This window comes from Prunus avium, chromosome 4 (genome assembly GCF_965620075.1).
Source record: "Prunus avium chromosome 4, drPruAviu1.hap1.1, whole genome shotgun sequence".
NCBI lineage: Eukaryota > Viridiplantae > Streptophyta > Magnoliopsida > Rosales > Rosaceae > Prunus > Prunus avium.
This window is the reverse complement of record NC_142287.1, coordinates 26,796,780-26,818,988: the sequence shown is the minus strand read 5'-3', so window position 1 is coordinate 26,818,988 and position 22,209 is coordinate 26,796,780. Positions and strand designations below refer to the sequence as shown.

General features: G+C 37.2%; 1 protein-coding gene across 2 annotated transcripts; it reads left to right on the top strand.

Annotated features, from left to right (window-relative positions):
* The first annotated feature begins 13,488 nt into the window (after nucleotides 1-13,488).
* RHM3 (rhamnose biosynthesis 3) lies at nucleotides 13,489-16,907 on the top strand. Of its 2 annotated transcripts, none has more exons than XM_021953966.2 (3): nucleotides 13,489-13,650; nucleotides 14,486-16,061; nucleotides 16,149-16,907. In XM_021953966.2, exons 2-3 carry the CDS (start codon nucleotides 14,499-14,501, stop codon nucleotides 16,599-16,601), a joined length of 2,016 nt encoding a protein of 671 aa, XP_021809658.1. In that variant the 5' UTR covers nucleotides 13,489-13,650; nucleotides 14,486-14,498; the 3' UTR covers nucleotides 16,602-16,907. The 2 variants fall into 2 exon arrangements, with proteins under 2 accessions (XP_021809658.1, XP_021809659.1); XM_021953967.2 differs by having other exon boundaries at nucleotides 13,493-13,650; nucleotides 14,489-16,061.
* Nucleotides 16,908-22,209: the final 5,302 nt, after the last annotated feature.

Here is a 22,209-nt window from a genome sequence, read left to right as displayed (position 1 = left end):
GTATAATGTGTTCTCAGATCAAATTTATACTTTAGGGCAAAACCCGTATCTTTTATATCTAGATTGCGTGGCCATTGGTATTGTCTTGCGGTCTTTGGGAAGACTTTTCGTGACCTCCAAAACATCCTCAGCCGTAGAGACTGCACGAAAATTCTAATAGTAAAATACCCAATTATTCAAAAGAACAGAATGATAAGGGTTTTCTTGTTTTTTTTTAGTATCATTCTATATTTTATTTGGCTGCTTATATCAGCCATTATCTTATCTTTTTTATTTGGTCGGAAGCTCTTGTCTCTTATAATTGTAGTACGTGAACAACCTCAAGCAAAATTCATAAAAATACGAATAAAAGTTAAAAGGAAAAGACAGTTTGCATGACTCACATCACATCATAATCAGCGATTAGTTTAAGGGCTAGTTTGGCATTGCTGTGCTTTTAAAAAAAACTGCTTCTGTTGTGCTGCGAAAATAATTAGCTGTGAAAAAAAGCAGTTAGGCGTTTGGTAAACTGGTTTTGAAAAACTGCTGTGAGTAGTCAAAGTGTTTGGTAAATTTTTATCAGAAGCGCTTTTAGTGTGTATAATGACCGAAAAAGGCATGATGATAAATCTGTTTGTTTTTTCCTTTATTCTTTTTCTATTTTTTTTAAAGAAACCCAACTTCACTACATAATTTTTTTTCTTTTTTTAATTTACACTTTTTTTATCAAAAAATTTAATCTAAAAAATATTGTTATATATATATATACTGTTATATGAATAAAATATAAAAATATATATACAAAATTAAAATTAAAAACAAACAAACCCATCACCGTACCCACCCCATCTCTTTCTCTCTCTCTCTCTCCTCTTCTCTTCTCCATCGCCTCAAAACACCGATTAAAAAACAACCCAGATCAAGAATTTTAGAACCCAAAACTCAATCCAAACCCAGATCAAGAGAGGTTTGAGTTCATGGTCCTTTGCTCTATGTATGTGAGTGGGATTGTAAGATTGGATTTTATTTTGGTGAGAGTCTGCCGCTTGCGAATTTCCTCATTTGGGTCTCTGTTTTTATACGCAAAGCAGTGAGATTTTATACTTGTGAAGATATCACAGATGTGATATGATGCAAAGGGCAAGTAATTTTCTGGGCACAATCTTCAACAGAAGCCCACAACTTGGTTGTTTGGTGTTAGGTGTTTACTTCTCCACGCTTTGACTTCGCTTGAGTATGAATTCTTCCTTGATAGAGACTGGAATTTTGAGATAGGGGAGGAAGAAGAAGAAAAGTGAGAAGAGCAGAGAGTGAAGGTCTCAAAGAGAGTGAAGGTCGCGACATCTATTTTGTGAGAGGGACAAACGTTGTCCTTTCGTAAAATGTTTAGGGGCATTATAGGAATAATGAAACTTTCATTAATCAAAAAACTGGCTCTTTTTTTAAGCAACTTTTGAAAGCTGGGTATTGGCGACTTTGAGTTTTTGCTTTTTATGATGGGTGTTTTTAAAATAAGCGTGTTTTTTTGGGTTTACCAAACACCCAACTCATGCCAAATTTTTATTAAAGCCACTTTTTTTAAAATTTAAGCGGGGCCAAACGCTACCTAAGGGTGTTGCTATTTGTCATAAAAACTTTCTTATAACGGAAATAATACTGTTTTGTTATGCTTGACCACTAATGCAATGATATGTGAACAAATTATTCCACGTGTCATTCCCTTATTGGTTGAGGATAGCAAAAAGTGTTATACCCTTGCATGAAAGTCCCTCTCTATATTTGTACCACATTTGCTGATCACCTCTTTAATATAATAAGTAGGTTCCACATACATTGGTGGATTCCATCTCTACTAGAGAGAGGGTCAGCAAAGTAGTCCGTAAATGTGGTACAAAGAGCATTATTGTTAGTTTAATTCCAATACCTTTGTGTAAAATCTAATTATTTGCCAGGAAACAAAATTCCTAACTACTTCAACTTGGCAGCAATAATTGAGTAATACTGATAAATAATAAAAGCCAATCCCCAAATCCTCGTTGAATTTTATTTTTTCCATTCTTAATATATATTTTTTGTACATTACGTCCTATAAATAATTTACTTTTATACTTTTTTTTGCTTGGACAGAGAGAAAGTTCCAAAATTATAGGCTAAGAGCCAGGAGCAACGAAAGGGGCAGAGGCATGAATCATATGGCCAGTTTTCTCTGCAGTTTTATTTTGGTTGTTTAATATTTTAATAAGCATATTTGTAGTGTGTTTACTTAATTAATACGTATTATTAGCACGAGTTAAGTGGGGAAGTATTAATATAAAAATGACTTGTCTGGGTAAGTCCACGTCGATATGCCGTGGAGAGTTGTAATTCTACTTTTCCACACGATCACTTTCAGCCTTCAATTAGATACCATGTGGATGTGGTATATATGCTTTGCCTCTTTAATTATGTTTAATTATTGCAATCCATATGGGACGGACGGACGAAAGTGATTTGTGATTATACATGTGTTTTGATTTGTGATTATACAATTGATGCTTTCTTTTTTCTTTCTGTATTTGGAAGATGAATTGGATTGGCGAACAAAACAAGAAGGAATATACAGCAAACCAGAAGGTACATTCTCCCTTCAATGATTTGAGTTTGACTCTATTTCAAAAGGGTAACCTATTTTAGGACTAACTCTGAGTATTAAAAGGAGCCACAACTTGATGGACTTGCCCAATAGTGGCCTTCGTGACTCGAACTTCCGTTACTTAGTCTACAATAGCATTTGGACCACCTATACCTATGAAGCGAACTTCCGTTACTTAGTCCACAGTAGCATTTGGACCACCTATGATGAGCTCATGAAGCATGCCGTTATTCATGCTAAGGTTGAATCGAACAATTGCACCAATCCACAAATTATGCCCACCACCCCCATGATCCGCCCAAAAGCCCTCCTATTCAGCTCCTGTTATCTATGGTTTCTAACCCACCAAACAACACTAAAAAAGAGCTATACCGAAAGAGAAACCACGCTCCAAAGTTAAGCTTGTGGCTGGTTTTCTGCTGAATAGTTTCTATTTTTTAAAATTTCGCATCCGCGTTTTACCTATCAAATCTTAACCACATTTGATAAAATCAATTGTGTTTTGTTGCTTGACAGTTCAAATATTATACCCAAAACTGTAAATTATTGAGAGAGAAAACTAGAGCCAAACTCATGGACTGAAAATTTCCAGATTTAGTTTTAAGTTGATTTCATCCATTCCAAATCACCCAATGTTCCTATAGCTTCCAAACTTCATACCTACAATCAAAACTCATTAAACACTTAAATTGAAAGCCAATTTGAAGAAACCCATAACTTGAAAATTGCTCAACACACCCACATCCGAAATTGGTTCTTTAATCCCCTTCCTAATGATCTTCCTACCTCTCAAATGACTAAAAAAAACTTTAAAACTGAATTAAATCAACAATTAACAAGCTTCTTGGAAATCATAAATTTGAAAAAATATCATCATCTTTGAAGAACAATTCAAGAACACCTTCCATTTCCTTATTTTTCCTTCTGTAAATGTCTCTCATTGATGTGCAAATTATCAACTGCACAACCCTTAATTATTAGCTATCCTACTAGGGTGGTGAATCACCCTAATTTAGAGTACCAAAGTTTCAGTATCCACAAGTCCTTGGCATCAAAAGTGGCCGAAACTACAAGATGCACAAGACTAGTTAGGAGCCCATTATCTTCACCCAAGAAGAAGAGAAAGGCATCATTTTCCCTCATGAAGATCCCATGATCATCAGGGCAGAAATTATCGACTTCAACGTCAGTAGGATGTTGATTGATACATTGAGTTTTGTCAATGTCATCTTTGTCGATCCATTTGAGGCATTAGGTATTGAGGATCGACATATCAACCGGGACATCACCCCGTTGCTGAGCTTTTCTGGAGATGTAGTCTAGCTAGTTGGCAGCATTCCCCCACCTCTTGCCATGGGCACCACCCCAAGGAAATCCTTCATCTACACCAATTTCTTAATCTTGGATTGCCCAACAACATATAACGTCATTATCGGCAGAACCGCACTGACCAAAATGAAGTCCTTTCTATCACCGCATGCTCTTACTGAAGTTCCCCACCAGCTTCGGCATATGTCAAGTCATCAGCTAAGCGCTCAAACATGCTATGCAGCTGCCTCTAAAGTTAAAACGAAGCAGCCATCTACCGAAAAAAAAAAAGGGTCTCCGCTTTAGTACCTAAAGTGTCAAACAGAAAGAGCACTAATCGGCCAGATGACCCGAGGGATGAGGTTGTTACCCCTCAAGCCCAACCAGTGGGGGACGTGGAATCAATGACCCTCCATGATACCCAGCCAGATCTGCAGGTCCGCATCGACAGCAATCTTACTAAGTCCCTCCGGGCGGAATTTATCAGGTTCCTTAGGAACAATTCGTTAAGTCTAAATGCATTGATGACCCATGTCTTCACTGGTGGACCCAACTAATGACAAGTGCCAAATATAGTGTAATTGAGAGAGTTGAGAATGTATAACAAGAAGAACAAGAGAGGTTTTGCAGAGAATTCAAATCTGCCAATTGAATTACTTACTTGGTGAAGAGTTAGATATACAAGTATACAAGGTGATTATTAGTTACAAACAATGCACAAGACATGGAGGGAAACATGGAGAGTTTCCATCCCTAAAACAAGGAATATGAAAACAAGGAAAAGTAACAAGGTGGTAGACAAGCCATTTAGGGATGTCTATGTTTTGTCTTTGTCTTTACTAACACTCCCCCTCAAGTTGGTGCAAAGATATCACGCATGCCCAACTTGTCCAGTGAGTCATGGAAAACTTTACTTGATACGGCCTTCGTCAGGATGTCAGCAAGTTGGTTTTCCGAGTTTACAAATGGAAACTTGATTATACCCCTTTCTAGTTTTTCTTTGATGAAGTGTCGGTCGACTTCCACATGTTTGGTATGGTCGTGTTGTACTGGGTTATGTGCTATCTCGATAGCTGATTTATTGTCGCAGTACAAGTTTGTAGCTTTCAATGGTTTAATTCTCAGATCCTTCAGTAATCTCCGTAACCAGAGCAATTCACAAACTCCTTGAGCCATTCCCCTAAATTCTGCTTCAGCACTTGATCTAGCCATAACTTTTTGCTTCTTACTTCTCCAAGTGACTAAGTTGCCCCCCACAAATGTAAAGTATCCAGAAGTAGAACGTCTATCTGTGATGGATCCTGCCCAATCCGCATCTGTGTATCCTTCTGGGTTCATATGTGTATGTTTGGAGAATATCAACCCTTTGGCAGGGGCAGCCTTCAAGTACCTCATGATCCGAGTTACTGCATTCATGTGTGCCTCACTTGGTTGATGCATAAACTGACTCACCATACTCACAGCATAAGCTATGTCGGGGCGTGTGTGTGATAGATAAATCAGTCGCCCAACCAATCTTTGATACCTTTCTTTGTCAGTGGGTACTTGGTCTGGATACATCCCTAACTTGTGGTTCTGCTCAATAGGTGTGTCAGCTGGCTTACAATCAAGCATTCCAGTTTCTGTTAACAAGTCTAACACATATTTTCGTTGGGATAGAAATATGCCATGTGTTGATCTAGCAACTTCTATGCCAAGAAAATATTGTAACTCACCTAATTCCTTCATCTCAAATTTACTAGCAAGGAGCTTCTGCAGATTCTTCATTTCTTCATTGTCATTACCGGTAACCACCATATCATCAACATAGATGATAAGGGCCGTAAGTTTGTCACCACGACGCTTTAAGAATAAAGTGTGATCCGAGTGGCTCTGAGTGTACCCAAAGCGCTTCATAGAATCTGTGAATTTTCCAAACCAGGCTCGTGGTGACTGTTTTAGCCCGTATAATGATTTTCTCAGCTTGCACACGGTGTTGGGACCAAGTGCCATGGAGGTCCCTGGTGGTGGTTTCATATACACTTCTTCTTGCAATTCCTCGTGAAGAAATGCATTCTTTACATCATACTGCAATAGTGGCCAATCAAGGTTTGCAGCCAATGACATGAGAACACGTACGGTATTGATCTTGGCAACAGGTGCAAATGTCTCTTGGTAGTCAATTCCATATGTTTGTGTATACCCTTTGGCCACTAATCGAGCTTTGTATCGATCTATGGATCCATCAGCTTTGTATTTAATGGTGTATATCCACCGACATCCAACTGGTTTCTTCCCTTGTGGCAACTGGACCATTTCCCATGTAGAATTCTTTTCCAGAGCTTCCATTTCAATCGCCATTGCTTCAGCCCATCTGGAATCTGTTATAGCATCCTGCCACTTATTTGGAACACATACAGTAGATAATTGATTGACAAATGATGCATATGACTTTGACAATCTATGAGTTGAAACATGGTTATTAATGGGATATTTAGATTTGGCAGTAAGGTCAGGACAATATTGAGGCTTGGGTTTTCCTCTAGTGGTCTTAGGTGGGAGAGTGTATGGTATAGCATTAGGTGCTTCGGGAATTACCTCAAGTGTTTCCTCATCACGAGACGACTGGTCCGATGGTTGAGAAGAAGGGGTTGTATTTTGTTGTTGATCGCAGCAACCATTTGAATTGTCTCATCCGGGATCTTCACCAAATAAGAACGACAATTTTCCAATACCTTCATCGCTGTCCAAATTTTGAAGTTCACTGGTGCTTGGCGACCGGTCGCTGGGTTCTGTGTGACCGGTCGTTTTGTCACAGAGTCGATTTTCCTCCCTGGAGCAAGGCGACCGGTCGCTGGGGTCAGTGCGACCGGTCGTTTTGTCACAGAATCGATCTTCATCATCGCTGGAGAAAGGCGACCGGTCGCTGGGGTCAGTGCGACCGGTCGTTTTGTCACAGAATCGATCTTCATCATCGCTGGAGCAAGGCGACCGGTCGCTGGGGTCAGTGCGACCGGTCGTTTCTGAAAAGCGACCGGTTGCTTCTGGGTTGCGACCGGTCGTTTTGTCACAGACTTGGATTTTTGCTTCCTTCTCTTCATTTCTTCTCTCCCCCTGAAGAGAAGGGGGCATAGCAGCTTCAAAGTAGGATAAATCTTCATGAAATGTGGCATCCATAGTGACAAAGAGCTTACGAGTAGGAGGATGGTAACACTTGTATCCTTTTTGAGTTGATCCATACCCAACGAACACACATCGAATGGCACAAGGGTCCAGCTTACTTCTTTGATGAGATGGAACATGAGCATATACAACACAACCAAATATGCGAGGAGGCAGCTTGAGGACTGTAGGAAGAGAGACATGACGAGCCAAGGTGTTCAGTGGAGTTTCAAACTTCAAAACACTACTCGGCACTCGATTAATTACATATACTGCAGAAAGAAGGGCATGTCCCCATAAGTAGTGAGGGACCGATTTATCCAGCATGTAAGCACGAGTAACCTCAAGTAATTGTCGATTCTTTCGCTCTGCGACACCATTTTGTTGCGGAGTGAAAGATGTGGAGGTTTGATGAATGATGCCTTGGTCTCGAAAGAAATGTGCCAAGACATTGTTCACATATTCCCCACCATTATCAGACCGGAATACTTTGATGGAGGCTTGGAACTGTGTGGTAACCATAGCATGAAATTCATGGATTGCAGCGGAAACGTCACTTTTATGAGCTAGTAAATATACCCAAGTCATGCGAGTACAATCATCAATAAATGTAATAAACCATCTTTTGCCATTGGAAGAAACTTTAGCAGGACCCCAAACATCAGAGTGAACCAAATCAAAAGGGAATTCCGTTTTATTATCACTTAAGGGAAAAACAGTTCGATGGCTTTTGGCCAATACACAGGTTTCACACTGAAACTGAGAATGATCTAGGCCACGAAACAAAGACGGAAACAAACGTTGAAGATAGTCAAAGGATGGATGTCCTAGACGACGATGCCAAAGCCAAATCTGATGTTGATTGCGAGCTTGTGAGCTGGAACCTTGAGTATGAGCTGCCCTTGGTGGTGAAGAGACCGTCAAGGAATACAACCCCCCTCTTCGTTTACCATGCCCAATCGTCGCGTGAGTCGTGAGGTCCTGAAAAAGACAATGGGAAGGATAGAATGTGGCATAACAGTTATGTGAGTCAAGTAATTTTCCAACAGACAGCAAATTGCAATTGATAGAGGGAACAAGTAGTGTATGAGATAAAGATAAGGAAGGGGAAAGTGATATAGTTCCTTCACCAGCAACATTAGAGGGGACTCCATTGGCACTAGTGATGTAAGGATGACGAGACTTAGAAGATATTGTGGAAAACATAGTAGAGTCAAAAGTCATATGATCAGTGGCACCTGTGTCAATTATCCATGTAGTGGGTCGTGTACCTGATTCGGAGTCGGAGAGTAGGGTGGAAGATGGAGAGGCATCGGTAGTTATAACACATGCTGCCTTGGGTGTTTTGTTGCGGGATTTGAAAGCATCCCACCACTCAGGATAACCATGAAGCTTGAAGCACTTCTCAATAAGATGATCACCACCACAATGAGTGCACTTCTCAGTTCCCTTTGCATTGTCAGTTTTGGGGCCCCGGGGGGGAAGTCCGGAGGACGTACGGTGTGGTGGCCGATATGGCTTGACCGCCATTGCACTCCCACCGCCAAGCATGGAAGATTGGCGATTATCTTCTTCTACCACTAGTGCATAAGCTTCAATGACTGCTGGAAGCGGATTCATGGCAAGAATCCGACTACGAACGGAATCAAAGTTGGGATCGAGTCCTCCCAAAAAATCGTACACACGTTCCACCTCAAGTGCTTGTTGGTGAAGAGCCACATCATCGGGATTGGTATGTTTGCAGGGACGGAGGCTGTCAATTTCCTGCCATATTATGTGTAATTTTTCGTAGAATACATTCACAGGTTCACCACTTTGAGAGGTGGTGACTGACTGACGACGGAGTTGGTACAACTTGGAGCTATTCTGTGTGACAGTATATGTCTTCCTAGCTGCGTCCCACACCGCATAAGCCGTTGAGCAGTGATCAAATAAGGCAAATACATTTTTGGTCATGGAGTTGAGGAGTCATGACTGCACCAAACAGTTGTCTTCATCCCAAGCTTCATAGCTAGGATCATCAATGGCAGGGGCAATCTTTTTACCATTAATGAAACCAGCCATACGACGAGCAGTGATGGCCAAGCGAACACTACGAGACCATTCAGGATAGTTGGACCCATCCAACTTATCAGGAGTAATTGGAGAGTAGTCATGAGAGGACCGGGGTGGTGGTGGTGTTGTGGAGTTGATCTTGGTGGAGTCGATTTTAGAGGAGTCGCCCGTGGAGTCGTTGATGGAGTCGTTGGTGTCACCCATGAGGTAAATATATAAAAGGATGTAGAGGAAGAAATAGCTTAAAACTTCAGCAAACAAGAGCACAAAAAGGGCTTGTGATCAAGACCAATTTTGAGGCAAGGCAAAGTATGAGGTAGGAATAATATAACAGCAAATTATGGGCAAGGATAGGTAGAGATTTAGGCAAGAACAAGGTTATGCAGAGGCAACCAAAATCGATTGCTCTGATACCATGCCAAATATAGTGTAATTGAGAGAGTTGAGAATGTATAACAAGAAGAACAAGAGAGGTTTTGCAGAGAATTCAAATCTGCCAATTAAATTACTTACTTGGTGAAGAGTTAGATATACAAGTATACAAGGTGATTATTAGTTACAAACAATGCACAAGACATGGAGGGAAACATGGAGAGGTCCCATCCCTAAAACAAGGAATATGAAAACAAGGAAAAGTAACAAGGTGGTAGACAAGCCATTTAGGGATGTCTATGTTTTGTCTTTGTCTTTACTAACAACAAGTGCTGTATTTAACTCAAGCATACGCAGCCCAAAGTCATTAACTAAGCCCCCACATGGATAAAATAATGAGTCCGCGGCTGCATGTCTTGTGCCTTATTGTGATCTGTTTGCCTTATTATTATTCATCCTTTTCAAATGATGTCACAGTTTGTGTGGTTGGACGATACCGATTGCCAACAAAAACAAAAGGCTTATTATCACAAAAGGTCCCTAAGGTTTACGAAACTATCAGATTGCATCCTTAATGTTTTTTTGTGTCACTTATGGTCCTCAAGGTTAGTATGTGTGATCACAAATGGTCCTTGCCGTTAGGTTCCGTCAAAAACTCCGTTAGTTTGCTGACGTGGCATATATATATATCACAAAACATCCCTGAGGTTAACACATCTATCACAAATGGTCCCTGCAAATTTTTTTAATTTTTTAATTTAAAATTCATAAAATTTTGTTTTTGTTTTTTATAATATTTAAAAATATATATTGTATTTTAAATACATATGATACTATATTTTTGAAGATGAGGGCTCCACATATATGCCACACCAACAAACTAATGAAGTTTTTTTAAAAAAATAATCTAAAATTCAAAAAATTTAAAAATGAAAAAACCATTTATATAAGGATTTTAACCTTGAGGACCATTTATAAACCCTAAACCCTTGATTTTTTTCATTTTTAAATTTTATGAATTTTAAATTAAATTTTAAAAACCCATTCATGTGTATTTAAAATACAATTTATATTTTAAAATAATGTAAAATTCATAAGATTTAAAAAAGAAAACCAAAATTTTATGAATTTTAAATGAAAAAAATTTAAAAAGTTTGCAAGGACCATTTGTGATAGATGTGTAAACCTCAAGGATGTTTTGTGATATATATATATATGCCACATCAGCAAACTAACGGAGTTTTTGACGGAACCTAACGGCAGGGACCATTTGTGATTACACATACTAACCTTGAGGACCACCAATGACACAAAAAAACATTAAGGATGCAATCTGATAGTTTCCTAAACCTTAGGGACCTTTTGTGATAATAAGCCAAAACAAAAAGCCTCCGGTGTTGCATTTGCAAAGTTTTTGCTATATTTTCTTATTGGTCGGTCAAATATATTTTACGAGAGCAATATGTTCATCAAATGAGATCATGAGAGTACTTTTTTTGTAAAAAAAATATGGTCAAACTGTTGTTATTTTCTTTGTGATTTTGATAAATAAAAAAATAAATTCCTCCACTCCCCCTCCACAACTTCCTTGCAGCTATTTAGCTTATACTTTAAACAAAAAAAGAAAGAAAGACATGTGCTCTTCTGTTGCCCGTAATTTTATGCTGGACACCAGGAATAGTGCCAGGCTTCTGCAATTTTCTTATGGTTGATAATCGACACGTACTAAGTTTGGGGTCAATGATTACATGGTGCGTTGTAGCTAAGCAAAGTATATAATCTATGTATTTACAGCTGATCTATCTTAATATAAGATGCCGTGATGGACCTGCAATTCGCTTCAATATTGCATCACTTTCCGCCTTTCACTTCAGCACGTTGCCACCCATGCTCATACTGCAACTGCATGCCTTCATCTTCAATTATGCTAGATCTGGATGATGATGAGGCTGATTTTGTGATTGGCATGCGTTTTGATGAATATCCTTTGTTTTTAAATTACGTTTTTATGTCATTTCTTCTTAGAAATTTATGTGAAATCGACGTAATTTGATATTTGATCTTAAACAGAAAAAAAGGATGACTTTTCTCTACAACAAAAATAAATTCTATGCCACGCCAACGATGTGAGCTTCTTAGAAATTGACAAGTAACTTGATATTTAGTTACTAACAACAAAAAAGGGAAACGAAAAGAGGGGAATGAATTTTCTTTATAATATAAATAATTTATATGCCACGCCAACTTATAAGGAACAATGACTGCCTAAAAAGATTTTTTCTTCAATTGCAATAAAACAATAAGAAAATGATAATTTGGTCTACTATATACAAAAATGTAGCAATTTAAAGGCGATTATGAATTCAAATCTTATAATCAACTAATTCTTAGTTTAATGATACTTTTTTCTCAATATTAGAAGTTGTTTTAAGTTCGAATCCTACCTCATTTAGTAAAACGATAATCGTCAAGTAACCGGAGAGACCAAAAGGGTCATTTGGGACTCTGATCAACCATTAATTGCAGGCTTTCGAAATACTTTTCCAACTTGATCAATTTTGAATGGTATGTATGACCAATTCCTGCTAAGTGCTAACGCATCACTTACCATATTGTGTGATCTACTGAATATGCTCTTAATGTGACCAGCTATTATGTTAAGGCTCCCCAAATAGAACCTTTTTGTGCACAGCTTAATCGGGCCATATAAAATCTCCACTTTATTTGCGATTCATTTCAGAATCATATCGAACAATTTAATGGTAATTATCATTAAGGCCATGATCATGTCAATTATTCAAATTTGGAATAAATAAAATAAACTAAATAAAAGAAAAACAATTAGGGTGTCTGGTTCATGGGAAATGGGGCTTGGGATTGGGAAATGAAATGATTTCCCATGTTTGGTAGGGAAATGGTTGACTGGCTGGTATATGGGGGTGGGGAGATGCAACCCTCCACTCCTAGGGTTTCATTTTCCCTCCCCATGGGAAACTAACGCAACATTAAATGCAAATTTTTCATGACCATTTTGTCCCCATTAACAATTTAGAATTACATTATAACATTGAATGCATTTTTTTTTTTACCAATATATATATTTTTATCTAATTTGGGTATAATTGGAAAATTAAACAAACTTTGTTTTACATTCCTACACAAGCCAAACATTGGATAGGAAATAAAGTGGTATTTCCTCGTTATTTTCTCAACATAACTGAACATAGGAAATGGTAGCCATCCCTTGAAAAAAGACATGTGAAATTTTTTTGGGAAACCAAACGGGGCCCGAGTTCAAACACATTTTCCTCGTACATGAAGGAAAACATCAATTAATATAGTTGAAAGAATAAATAAAAACATCTTATCATGTACTTTAATAATTGAAACACTATTTAAAATAACTTCGATTTTGGAAAACTGTATAACTTGTGAACAACTGTCGATAGCATTACTTATTTTGGAAGTTACAATTCTAGAAGGTTATAAAATTTGGAAAAATATAAAATAGTTTAAAAGAAAAAAAAAAAAACCAAGAGGACATTCAACAGTTTCAAACACATTTCTCTACAAATTGAAAGGAAATGCAAAGATGAGAAAACAAGTAAGGTCACTCAAAAGAACAAAAAGAGCTCATAATGTAAAGATTTTATTGGGTGTTGTTAGGCTGATCAACCCATCAACATACGTGTCCAGATTTTATTGGGTTTTGTTAAGAAGTCCACTTGGCAGACCGCAACTTCAAATGATATTGACCTCATAGGATCACAAATTTGACTTGCAAACTATTTTTCTTTTTTTTTCTTTTTCTTTTTTTAGTAAAGACTTGCAAACCAATTTTTTGCGCCCAACCTACCCCCTACAAAAGAGGCGGCCCCACAAAACGTGTGCCGCTGTAATTCGATGAATCGGTAAAGGGTATTTCGGTCATTCAGTCTCTTCTACGGCTCTCCTCAACTGATTCTGAGATTCACAGAGTCGTATATATATACGTAGAGACTCTGCACCTCCGGTCTTTAACAAATCAATCCGTGGCTCTCTCTTTTCTCTCTCATTTCTCTGTCTGAATTTCTCTCACTCTCTTTCTTCGCTAGCCTCTTGAGGCTTCTTCATCCAAATTTCTCTGTCTCGGGGTTGGTCGATTCTGATCCAAGCCAAAATCTGTAAGTCAGCTTACTACTCTGTTTTCTGCAAATTGCATGTTTCATTTTATGTAGCCTGAGAATTGGATTTCTGCATTAGTTTTGTGTTTATGATTTTGGTACTTGTGAATTGGTAGATCTGTGATAGATATGCGGAATTTCAGTGTTATGTATGCTAATTAGCTTTGATTTACTATCATGACATTGCTTATTTTTTATCTGGGATCTGTGAAACAAGAAATGGTTTCTCATAAATGGGGATCAGATCTTCGTGTGTTTAATCCAAATGGGTTGAGTGATTTCGTATTGTCATTTATGCCTGAATATGCATGATCTGATATTTGATATATTGGGTCTCTTAGATTTAGTGAATGTTGTCCTGAATTTTGGTCTTGCTTGTTGTCTGGTGTTTGATATCGATTTGGGTCTGTTTACTTGCTTGTAGGTGAAGGAAAAAACATAAAAAGAAAAGTTAATGCTAGCATATCACGTTGGTAACTTCTTAGGATACTGATGAGTCATTTCTAAGAAATTGTACACGATGTGCTTGATTTGATGCTTTTGAGCTTTTAACGACCAACTTAAAGTAAATGTAATGCGTGATTTCACTTTTCTTTTGCTCTGTTTTGTGAGAAACCAAGGGGATCCGTCATTGAACTGATCTGTTACCTATGGTTTGACAATGTCCTACTGGTGCTATTTTAATTGCAGTTTTACGGAGGGTTATGGGATTTTTTAAAAGTTGTTTACATGTTTGTCAAACTCTGTGGTCGATTTTCACCTGTTTATTTGTTTTGGTGCATATCTTTATGTAACTTCGTATTCTCATTTTAGTCTTCTCATATTGCTTCTGTAGAAGGTTCCTTGACATGGGTTCATATACCCCCAAGAACATCCTCATAACTGGTGCTGCTGGCTTCATTGCATCTCATGTTGCCAACCGGCTCATCCGCAGTTACCCTGACTACAACATTGTTGTGCTTGACAAGCTTGACTATTGTTCAAATCTGAAAAACCTCCTGCCCTCTAAATCATCACCCAATTTCAAGTTTGTTAAGGGGGACATTGGCAGTGCTGACCTTGTCAACTATCTCCTCATCACTGAGTCGATTGACACCATAATGCATTTTGCAGCCCAGACCCATGTCGACAATTCCTTTGGTAACAGCTTTGAGTTCACAAAGAACAACATCTATGGAACCCATGTTCTGCTGGAAGCATGCAAAGTGACTGGCCAAATCAGGAGGTTCATCCATGTCAGCACAGATGAAGTCTATGGTGAGACTGATGAAGATGCTGTTGTAGGAAACCATGAAGCATCTCAACTCCTCCCAACAAATCCATACTCTGCAACAAAAGCGGGAGCAGAAATGCTTGTTATGGCGTATGGCAGATCATATGGATTGCCTGTTATAACGACCCGTGGAAACAATGTTTATGGACCAAATCAATTTCCTGAAAAATTGATTCCAAAGTTCATTCTGTTGGCCATGCAAGGGAAGCCTCTTCCAATTCATGGGGATGGCTCTAATGTGAGAAGCTATCTATATTGTGAGGATGTTGCTGAAGCTTTTGAACTCATTCTTCACAAGGGGGAAGTTGGCCATGTTTACAATATTGGAACAAAGAAGGAAAGGAGAGTTATTGACGTGGCCAAAGATATATGCAGACTTTTCTCAGTGGATCCAGAGACAAACATCAAGTTTGTTGAAAACAGACCTTTCAATGATCAGAGGTATTTCCTAGATGATCAGAAGCTGAAGATTTTGGGGTGGTCAGAGCGAACTATATGGCAAGAGGGGTTGAAGAAGACTATAGAATGGTACACTAAGAATCCTAATTGGTGGGGTGATGTATCTGGGGCACTGCTGCCTCATCCACGAATGCTGATGATGCCTGGTGGGATTGAGAGACATCCGGAAGGGTCTGAAGAGGAAAAATCTGAATCTTTTGTCCCAAGTAATACCCGAATGTTGGTTCCACCTTCCAAAAGCTGTAGCTCTCCTCGTAAACCTCCCTATAAGTTCTTGATCTATGGTAAGACTGGCTGGATTGGGGGTGTACTTGGAAAGCTATGTGAAAAACAAGGGATTCCTTTTGAATATGGAAAAGGGCGTCTACAGGATCGATCATCACTTTTGGCAGATATTCAGAATGTCAGGCCAACCCATGTGTTCAATGCTGCTGGTGTGACTGGTAGACCTAATGTGGATTGGTGTGAATCTCATAAAGCAGAAACAATTCGAACCAATGTTGCTGGAACCTTAACCCTAGCAGATGTTTGCAGAGAGCATGGACTCTTGATGATGAATTTTGCCACTGGCTGCATATTTGAGTATGATGCTAAACATCCAGAGGGTTCTGGAGTTGGGTTCACTGAAGAGGACAAACCCAATTTTTTTGGTTCGTTCTATTCCAAAACCAAGGCCATGGTAAATTCACTCAGACTTCCTGGTTTGATTCGTTATTCTTCTTCTTTTCAAGTCTTACATTTTTTGTTTTGTATATTTGTTAATCAGGTTGAGGAGCTGTTGAAAGAATTTGACAATGTTTGCACGCTCAGAGTGCGAATGCCCATCTCATCTGACCTGAACAACCCTCGTAACTTCATCACTAAGATTTCTCGTTATAACAAAGTGGTCAATATCCCTAACAGCATGACCATCTTGGATGAATTACTACCCATCTCTATTGAGATGGCGAAGCGGAACTTGAGAGGTATATGGAACTTTACAAACCCTGGGGTCGTTAGCCATAATGAGATTCTGGAGATGTACAAGCAATACATTGACCCAAAGTTTACATGGGCAAATTTCACAATTGAAGAGCAAGCCAAGGTTATAGTTGCAGCTCGAAGCAACAATGAAATGGATGCATCCAAGTTGAAGAAAGAGTTCCCTGAGTTGCTACCAATCAAGGAGTCGCTGATTAAGTATGTTTTTGAACCAAACAAGACAAACTCCGCACAATAAGCAAATCTCAGTTATAGACCTCAGGATTAACCTCTGCCTTCCGCATTAGGTGATATGCTATAGATTACCTCAATTAAGTTTAATCAGTATCACTCATTATTCATTCTTAGCCTTGTCTCATTATTTCTTCTGTGCTAGAGGTGTTGAGTATGATTTTACCAAGTGTGCTTCTTTCTTTTCTGTTTTCTTGGGTGTATCTTAGTTCCCTTTGCGTTCCATTTTATAAGAAACTTTGAACAGGTTCCCTATAGATGATTCTGTAATTTTGCATTCAGTTCAATGAACATGTGGTGTTGCATTCTGTCCTTTCGAGCTCAAGAGTCAAAAGAAAATCCAGGGAGAAATCGTCTAAAGCTTCGTAGTATTATTATTCATGCATGGATTTTAATTTCAGAATCAACGCGTTCGAAAGAGTTTTTGACACTGTCAACCAAAGATGATCTGAAATAGCTGAAAATGTTCGTTGGTTTTTCTCTTCTTTTATTTGTAGCATTTGGTAGAAATAGATAAGATTAATTTTGGAGTTTATTATAATCGAAATACTAATTCTGTTTGCTTTTTCGTCTTAATACTCAAAACTTTGGGGAAAGTATACCATTTTTATGCTAACAACTTAACACTGCTCCGATCAATGTACTTTTTATGATACTAAAATTTCCAAGTAAATTTATTGGTAGGAAAAGTTTGCCAATGGCCTTTCAGTCAGAGCAATACTACTTCCTACTAGATGTGTGAATAAATTTGCCAAGAAGATGAGATGAAAGGTTTTTTGAAATGGACAAATGAAAAAAGCAAATAAGGGTCGAGGAAACCTCTCTCAGAAAACACAATAGTAACGTGGATACACCTTGTAAATGCTAGATAGTATAATGCCTGCCATTTATCCCAGACACTAGCAGCAGCCAAACTTCCTAAAGCTTCAGCAAAGCCTTCAACTAGATGCAATGTCGTCGGATCGGAAACAATTTCGACTGTTCTGTGACATGTACAAATGCTCGATATATGCTTCAGTCTTCAGATGTTGTTGTCTCATTTCTGAAGGAGTTGGCTGGTGCATCTTCAGCAACCTCTTCATCTCCAGATTGAGAGATATAATGCTCTCAAGTTTTAAAAAGTGTTCATCTTGAGACTTGGATGAATAATTACTTCGATGGTGAAAATTATGTAAAACTTTGACCATCACTGTGGTTTAGATTAATAATTACTGCATATTCAAGAAGGATGCTCTGCGTTTCTCATTTTGTTCTCCCTAAATCTTTGACCATCACTGTGGTTTAGATGCCTTTTCAGTACCTAATCTAAGAGTAAATCTAATATTTCAATTGATGGCAAATACCAAACATCAAATTTAAATTTGATGGCTGATATGGCAATTTGACATCCTGCATAGTTTTACACCCCACCCAATATGTCAAATTAAAATATTATTTTATTACATTAGTGCTGATTTATTTACTTTCTTAAATGAATGTATTTTTATATTTTAGTACTAAGAGTAATTCATTAATCAAGTTAAAATACTTATAAATTAATTATAAAATGTAACATAAATATAATTAAACAAAAAAAAATCATCCATCTCCACGTTGGTCGATGAAAATAACATAAAAAAGATCAACATAAATTTTCAACGGTAAAAAATTCAATAATATAGTGGTGTCAAGTGACGATGACAAAGGAAAAGAATTAAAAAGAATAGGGAAATTTGCACAAATACCACCTGAACTTTCAGGCATGTGCGTCATTACCACTTAAACTTTTAATTTTTAATTTTAACCACCTGAACTTTGTAAAGTGTTGCAATCCACCACCTACGTCTAACTCCGTTAAAATTTCCATTAAGTTTAAGGGTATTTTTGTCAATTAACTATAACAAAAAATAATTATATAAAAAAACAGAATTAAAAATACAAAAAAATAAAGCTAACCTCCATATCTCTCTCTCTTCTCTCTACTCCATCGTTTTTATTCCACCAAATATCATATTAGATTGCAATGGTCCATTGATTTTGTTGCCTTCCTGTATTTCCCCCTTTTTTTTTTGCCAAAGCCTTCCTGCATTCATTTCATGGCTTGCACTATTTGTTCAAAGGTTTGTCCTTCATTTCAATGGAAGTTTGCATATCGGAAAAAAAAATTCATACTGCAATTACTCTCTCTCACCCTCAATCCAGCAAATTCAAAAAATTTAACATCAAAGCTAGAATTTAAATTTTGTGACTTCATCATGGGTTTTGGGAAGGAATCAATTGCGTTCCTAGTATATATAAATATCCCAAAAAGGTACTAAACATCTGCAATTGACAAACAAGTTCTAGGAATGCCTAAATTCAAGTACCAAAACACCAGTGCAGTCCTTATACAGGACATGCCTATAATAAACTCCAAATTAATTAGAAAACATAAATATAACCAAGAAATTAAGTCCTCTATGATCTCTAAATCTTTGTCTTCTTAGCAGGAGACTTGAGCCTAAATTTCCTTGTTGTGTTGGTTGTCACAGAAGAAACGGGTTGTGATTCCATTGGCAAGCTAAATCTTTGTCTTCTTAGCCCTGGATGTGGACCTTTTATGTGACACCCATCTAAACCCACAATAGGTCTACAACCCTCAATAAATCCCGTTTTCAAGGCTGCAAAACATATGTATAGCCTATGAAATCTGACTTTCTCACCTTCCAATTCCGTTTTCAACATAATTGTACTTCCAAGATTGGACCTCTTAAGCTCTTCACAGTAATCTCTAAGTATGGAATACTGCTCTTGGTAGGAACCCTCAAGCTTCTCATTTACTATTGATCTTGCTCTATATGCTTTCCACCTTGAGATTTCTGCCATATAAGCTTTCCTCACCATAGCTTTCATTGTCTTCACATCCATTTTTGGATTAATGGATAAATCGTCAGCATATCTCTTAGCCAACCAAGTAATAGTCACACTTGTATTGTTTTCATCAGTTCCACATGTGTGATTTTGAACTAATGTTTTAACATGTAAAGGGGAATGTCTGTCAGACATGTCATTAGAAGAATCATACACAGACCAAGGGCATGGCTCAGCTTTACAAACAGCCTTAACATTATACCAATCATTTATTTTGAACTTGTAAGACCTACAATGGTTAACAAAATGCCATTTCACAGCTTCTTTGAATTCCTTGGCATTTGTAAAAACCATCCCCAAATGAAACTCTATGGTTCTAATATCAGTTTCTCTCCTAAATTGTTTAAATTTTGACAATTTCTTCTTCATCCTTCTCCTATTCACTGTATTTGGTTCTTCATCACTAGATGAGTTCCCATCTAGGCTTTTAAGATCTTCTGAATTGTATTCATCAAACTCTTGCTCTTCTGGTCCAATCTCATTTTGTATATCTTCCTTGTTAGAACCTTCTACATTTTGGTCATATATGACATCATCTTCATTTTGCTCAAATGATACACCAAGCCCTTCTTCATCTTGCTCATAGTCAGAATCAATAAATTCATCATCAGATTCAGTGGTTGCTTCCTCTTCTTGTACATCCACATACACCCAATTAAATTCTAGTACATCTGATTGAGGAAACTTCTCTGGCTGAAGTGTGTTACTTTGCTGCCTCTCAGTTTGAAATATATCTATTTGCTGCACATAATGGTTATTAATAGATGCCTGACTCTCTAGAAGCCCACAAGAAATTCCATGAGAGAAATAAATGACAACAACTCTACTCTGAAGCAAGTTATCAAACATGTTATTAAACACCTCGTCATTTGTAATACAAACCAACTTACTTTGCACCCCATTTACTCCCTCTGGCACTCTATAGTAGTATCCAACACGTTCTTGATACCCCAATTTCTTTGCAAAATCATCAAAATCGAAAGGTGACATGTAGTCTCGATTTAAGTTGTCTACCCAAACCACACTACCACCAGAATAAAAGTTGTATCCATTACTTATGTCTTGAAGTTGACCACCATGGTGTATTTCAGCAGTCCACAATGTTGGATCTAAACCCTCTGTGTATAGAACATTGAACAAACAAAAGTTACCACTATTTTTAAATTTTCAAAAATTTAACATATATATCCACATTAATACACTATACATGATCGTAATTTTCATGTGAATTAAGTTTTATACATGCAAATAACAAACAAAACATATAATTTTTCAGAACTATCTTCATAAACCAAATAACAAATAGGAGCTGCTCCTTTTTGTTGAACTAACAAGGCAACGTTTTTTATTTTATTGAAGTACATATATATGTGATGTGTGAGTCACAGCATAAAATATAAATGTGAAAATTTGACATATTCGACAAAGCCCCAGAGACACTCAATGCAAATCTAATTGTTAAGCAAAATATCATAATAGACAAAGCAAACTACAAGATTAAACATCAATAAAAAATTTAAAGTTACAGTAAAGTTAAACAATCAAGAAATTCATAAAAACACATGAATTTAGAACCACTATTGACCATAAAACGTTAAAAACTCAAACGTATCAATCAACACACACTTACAAAATAATTACTGAACAATCTAAAAAGTATAAATACGTAATTGTCGAAGCTTACTGTAATTTGGTGGCTCCCCAGCGTATATGAAGTTATTGTCCATATCAGTTACTTCAGTCCTCAGTTTGCTACTCAATTTCAACAAACCACACAAGAGATGCCAAGAGACAAAGATGAATATAGAGTATGGTGTGTGCAGAGGGTGGGTTTTGGGAGGGTAGGTTTTTTTTTTGTAGTGGAGCGAATTGATGTTGGAAAATTTGGAAAAGTAGGAGTAGGTGTAGGGAGAAGGCGCTGTAATTAGGTTAACTTTTTTTTAAAAATCTGTTTTTTTATATAATTATTCTTTGTTATAGTTAATTGACAAAAATACCCTTAAACTTAACGGAAATTTTAAGGGAGTTAGACGTAGGTGGTGCATTGCAACACTTTACAAAGTTCAGGTGGTTAAAAATAAAAATTAAAAGTTTAGGTTGTAATGATGCACATGCCTAAAAGTTCAGGTGGTATTTATGCAAATTTCCCAAAAAAAAAAAAATAATGAAAGTATATAATGACAGCAGATACATGAAATAATAACAAGAAGAAAAAAAAATTTGTCCAAAAAAAAAAAAAAATGAAGAAAAAAAATATAGATAAGTATTAAATGAAATGATAAAGCCACAACCAGATGGACAAAGAAATAATAAATTAATCAAAAGACGTCTCTAGCACTTGACGGCAATTTTGACAGCAGAGGCTTCATACGCCATTCCACATAGACTCTAGCAATTTGGTTGGAGTAAATTTCAGCTGTTATTTTAATCCATTAAAAGCGCCACATAGGATTTGACATCACCTTTGGAGATGCTCCAAGGGAGTTGTCAAATACCAATCATCAAATTTAAATTTGATGGTTGATGTGACAATTTAACATTTACACAATTTTACACTCTACTTGATATATCAAATTAAATTATTATTTTATAACATTTTAGTGTTGATTTAAATTGGAAATAAATTGGAAAGAGAAAGAAGGAAAAAAATTGTAATAGTCAAATCATTCAAGATAAAGAAGAAAATGAATAATAAATGAAAATAACAGCCAACTGTCTTTAAACAA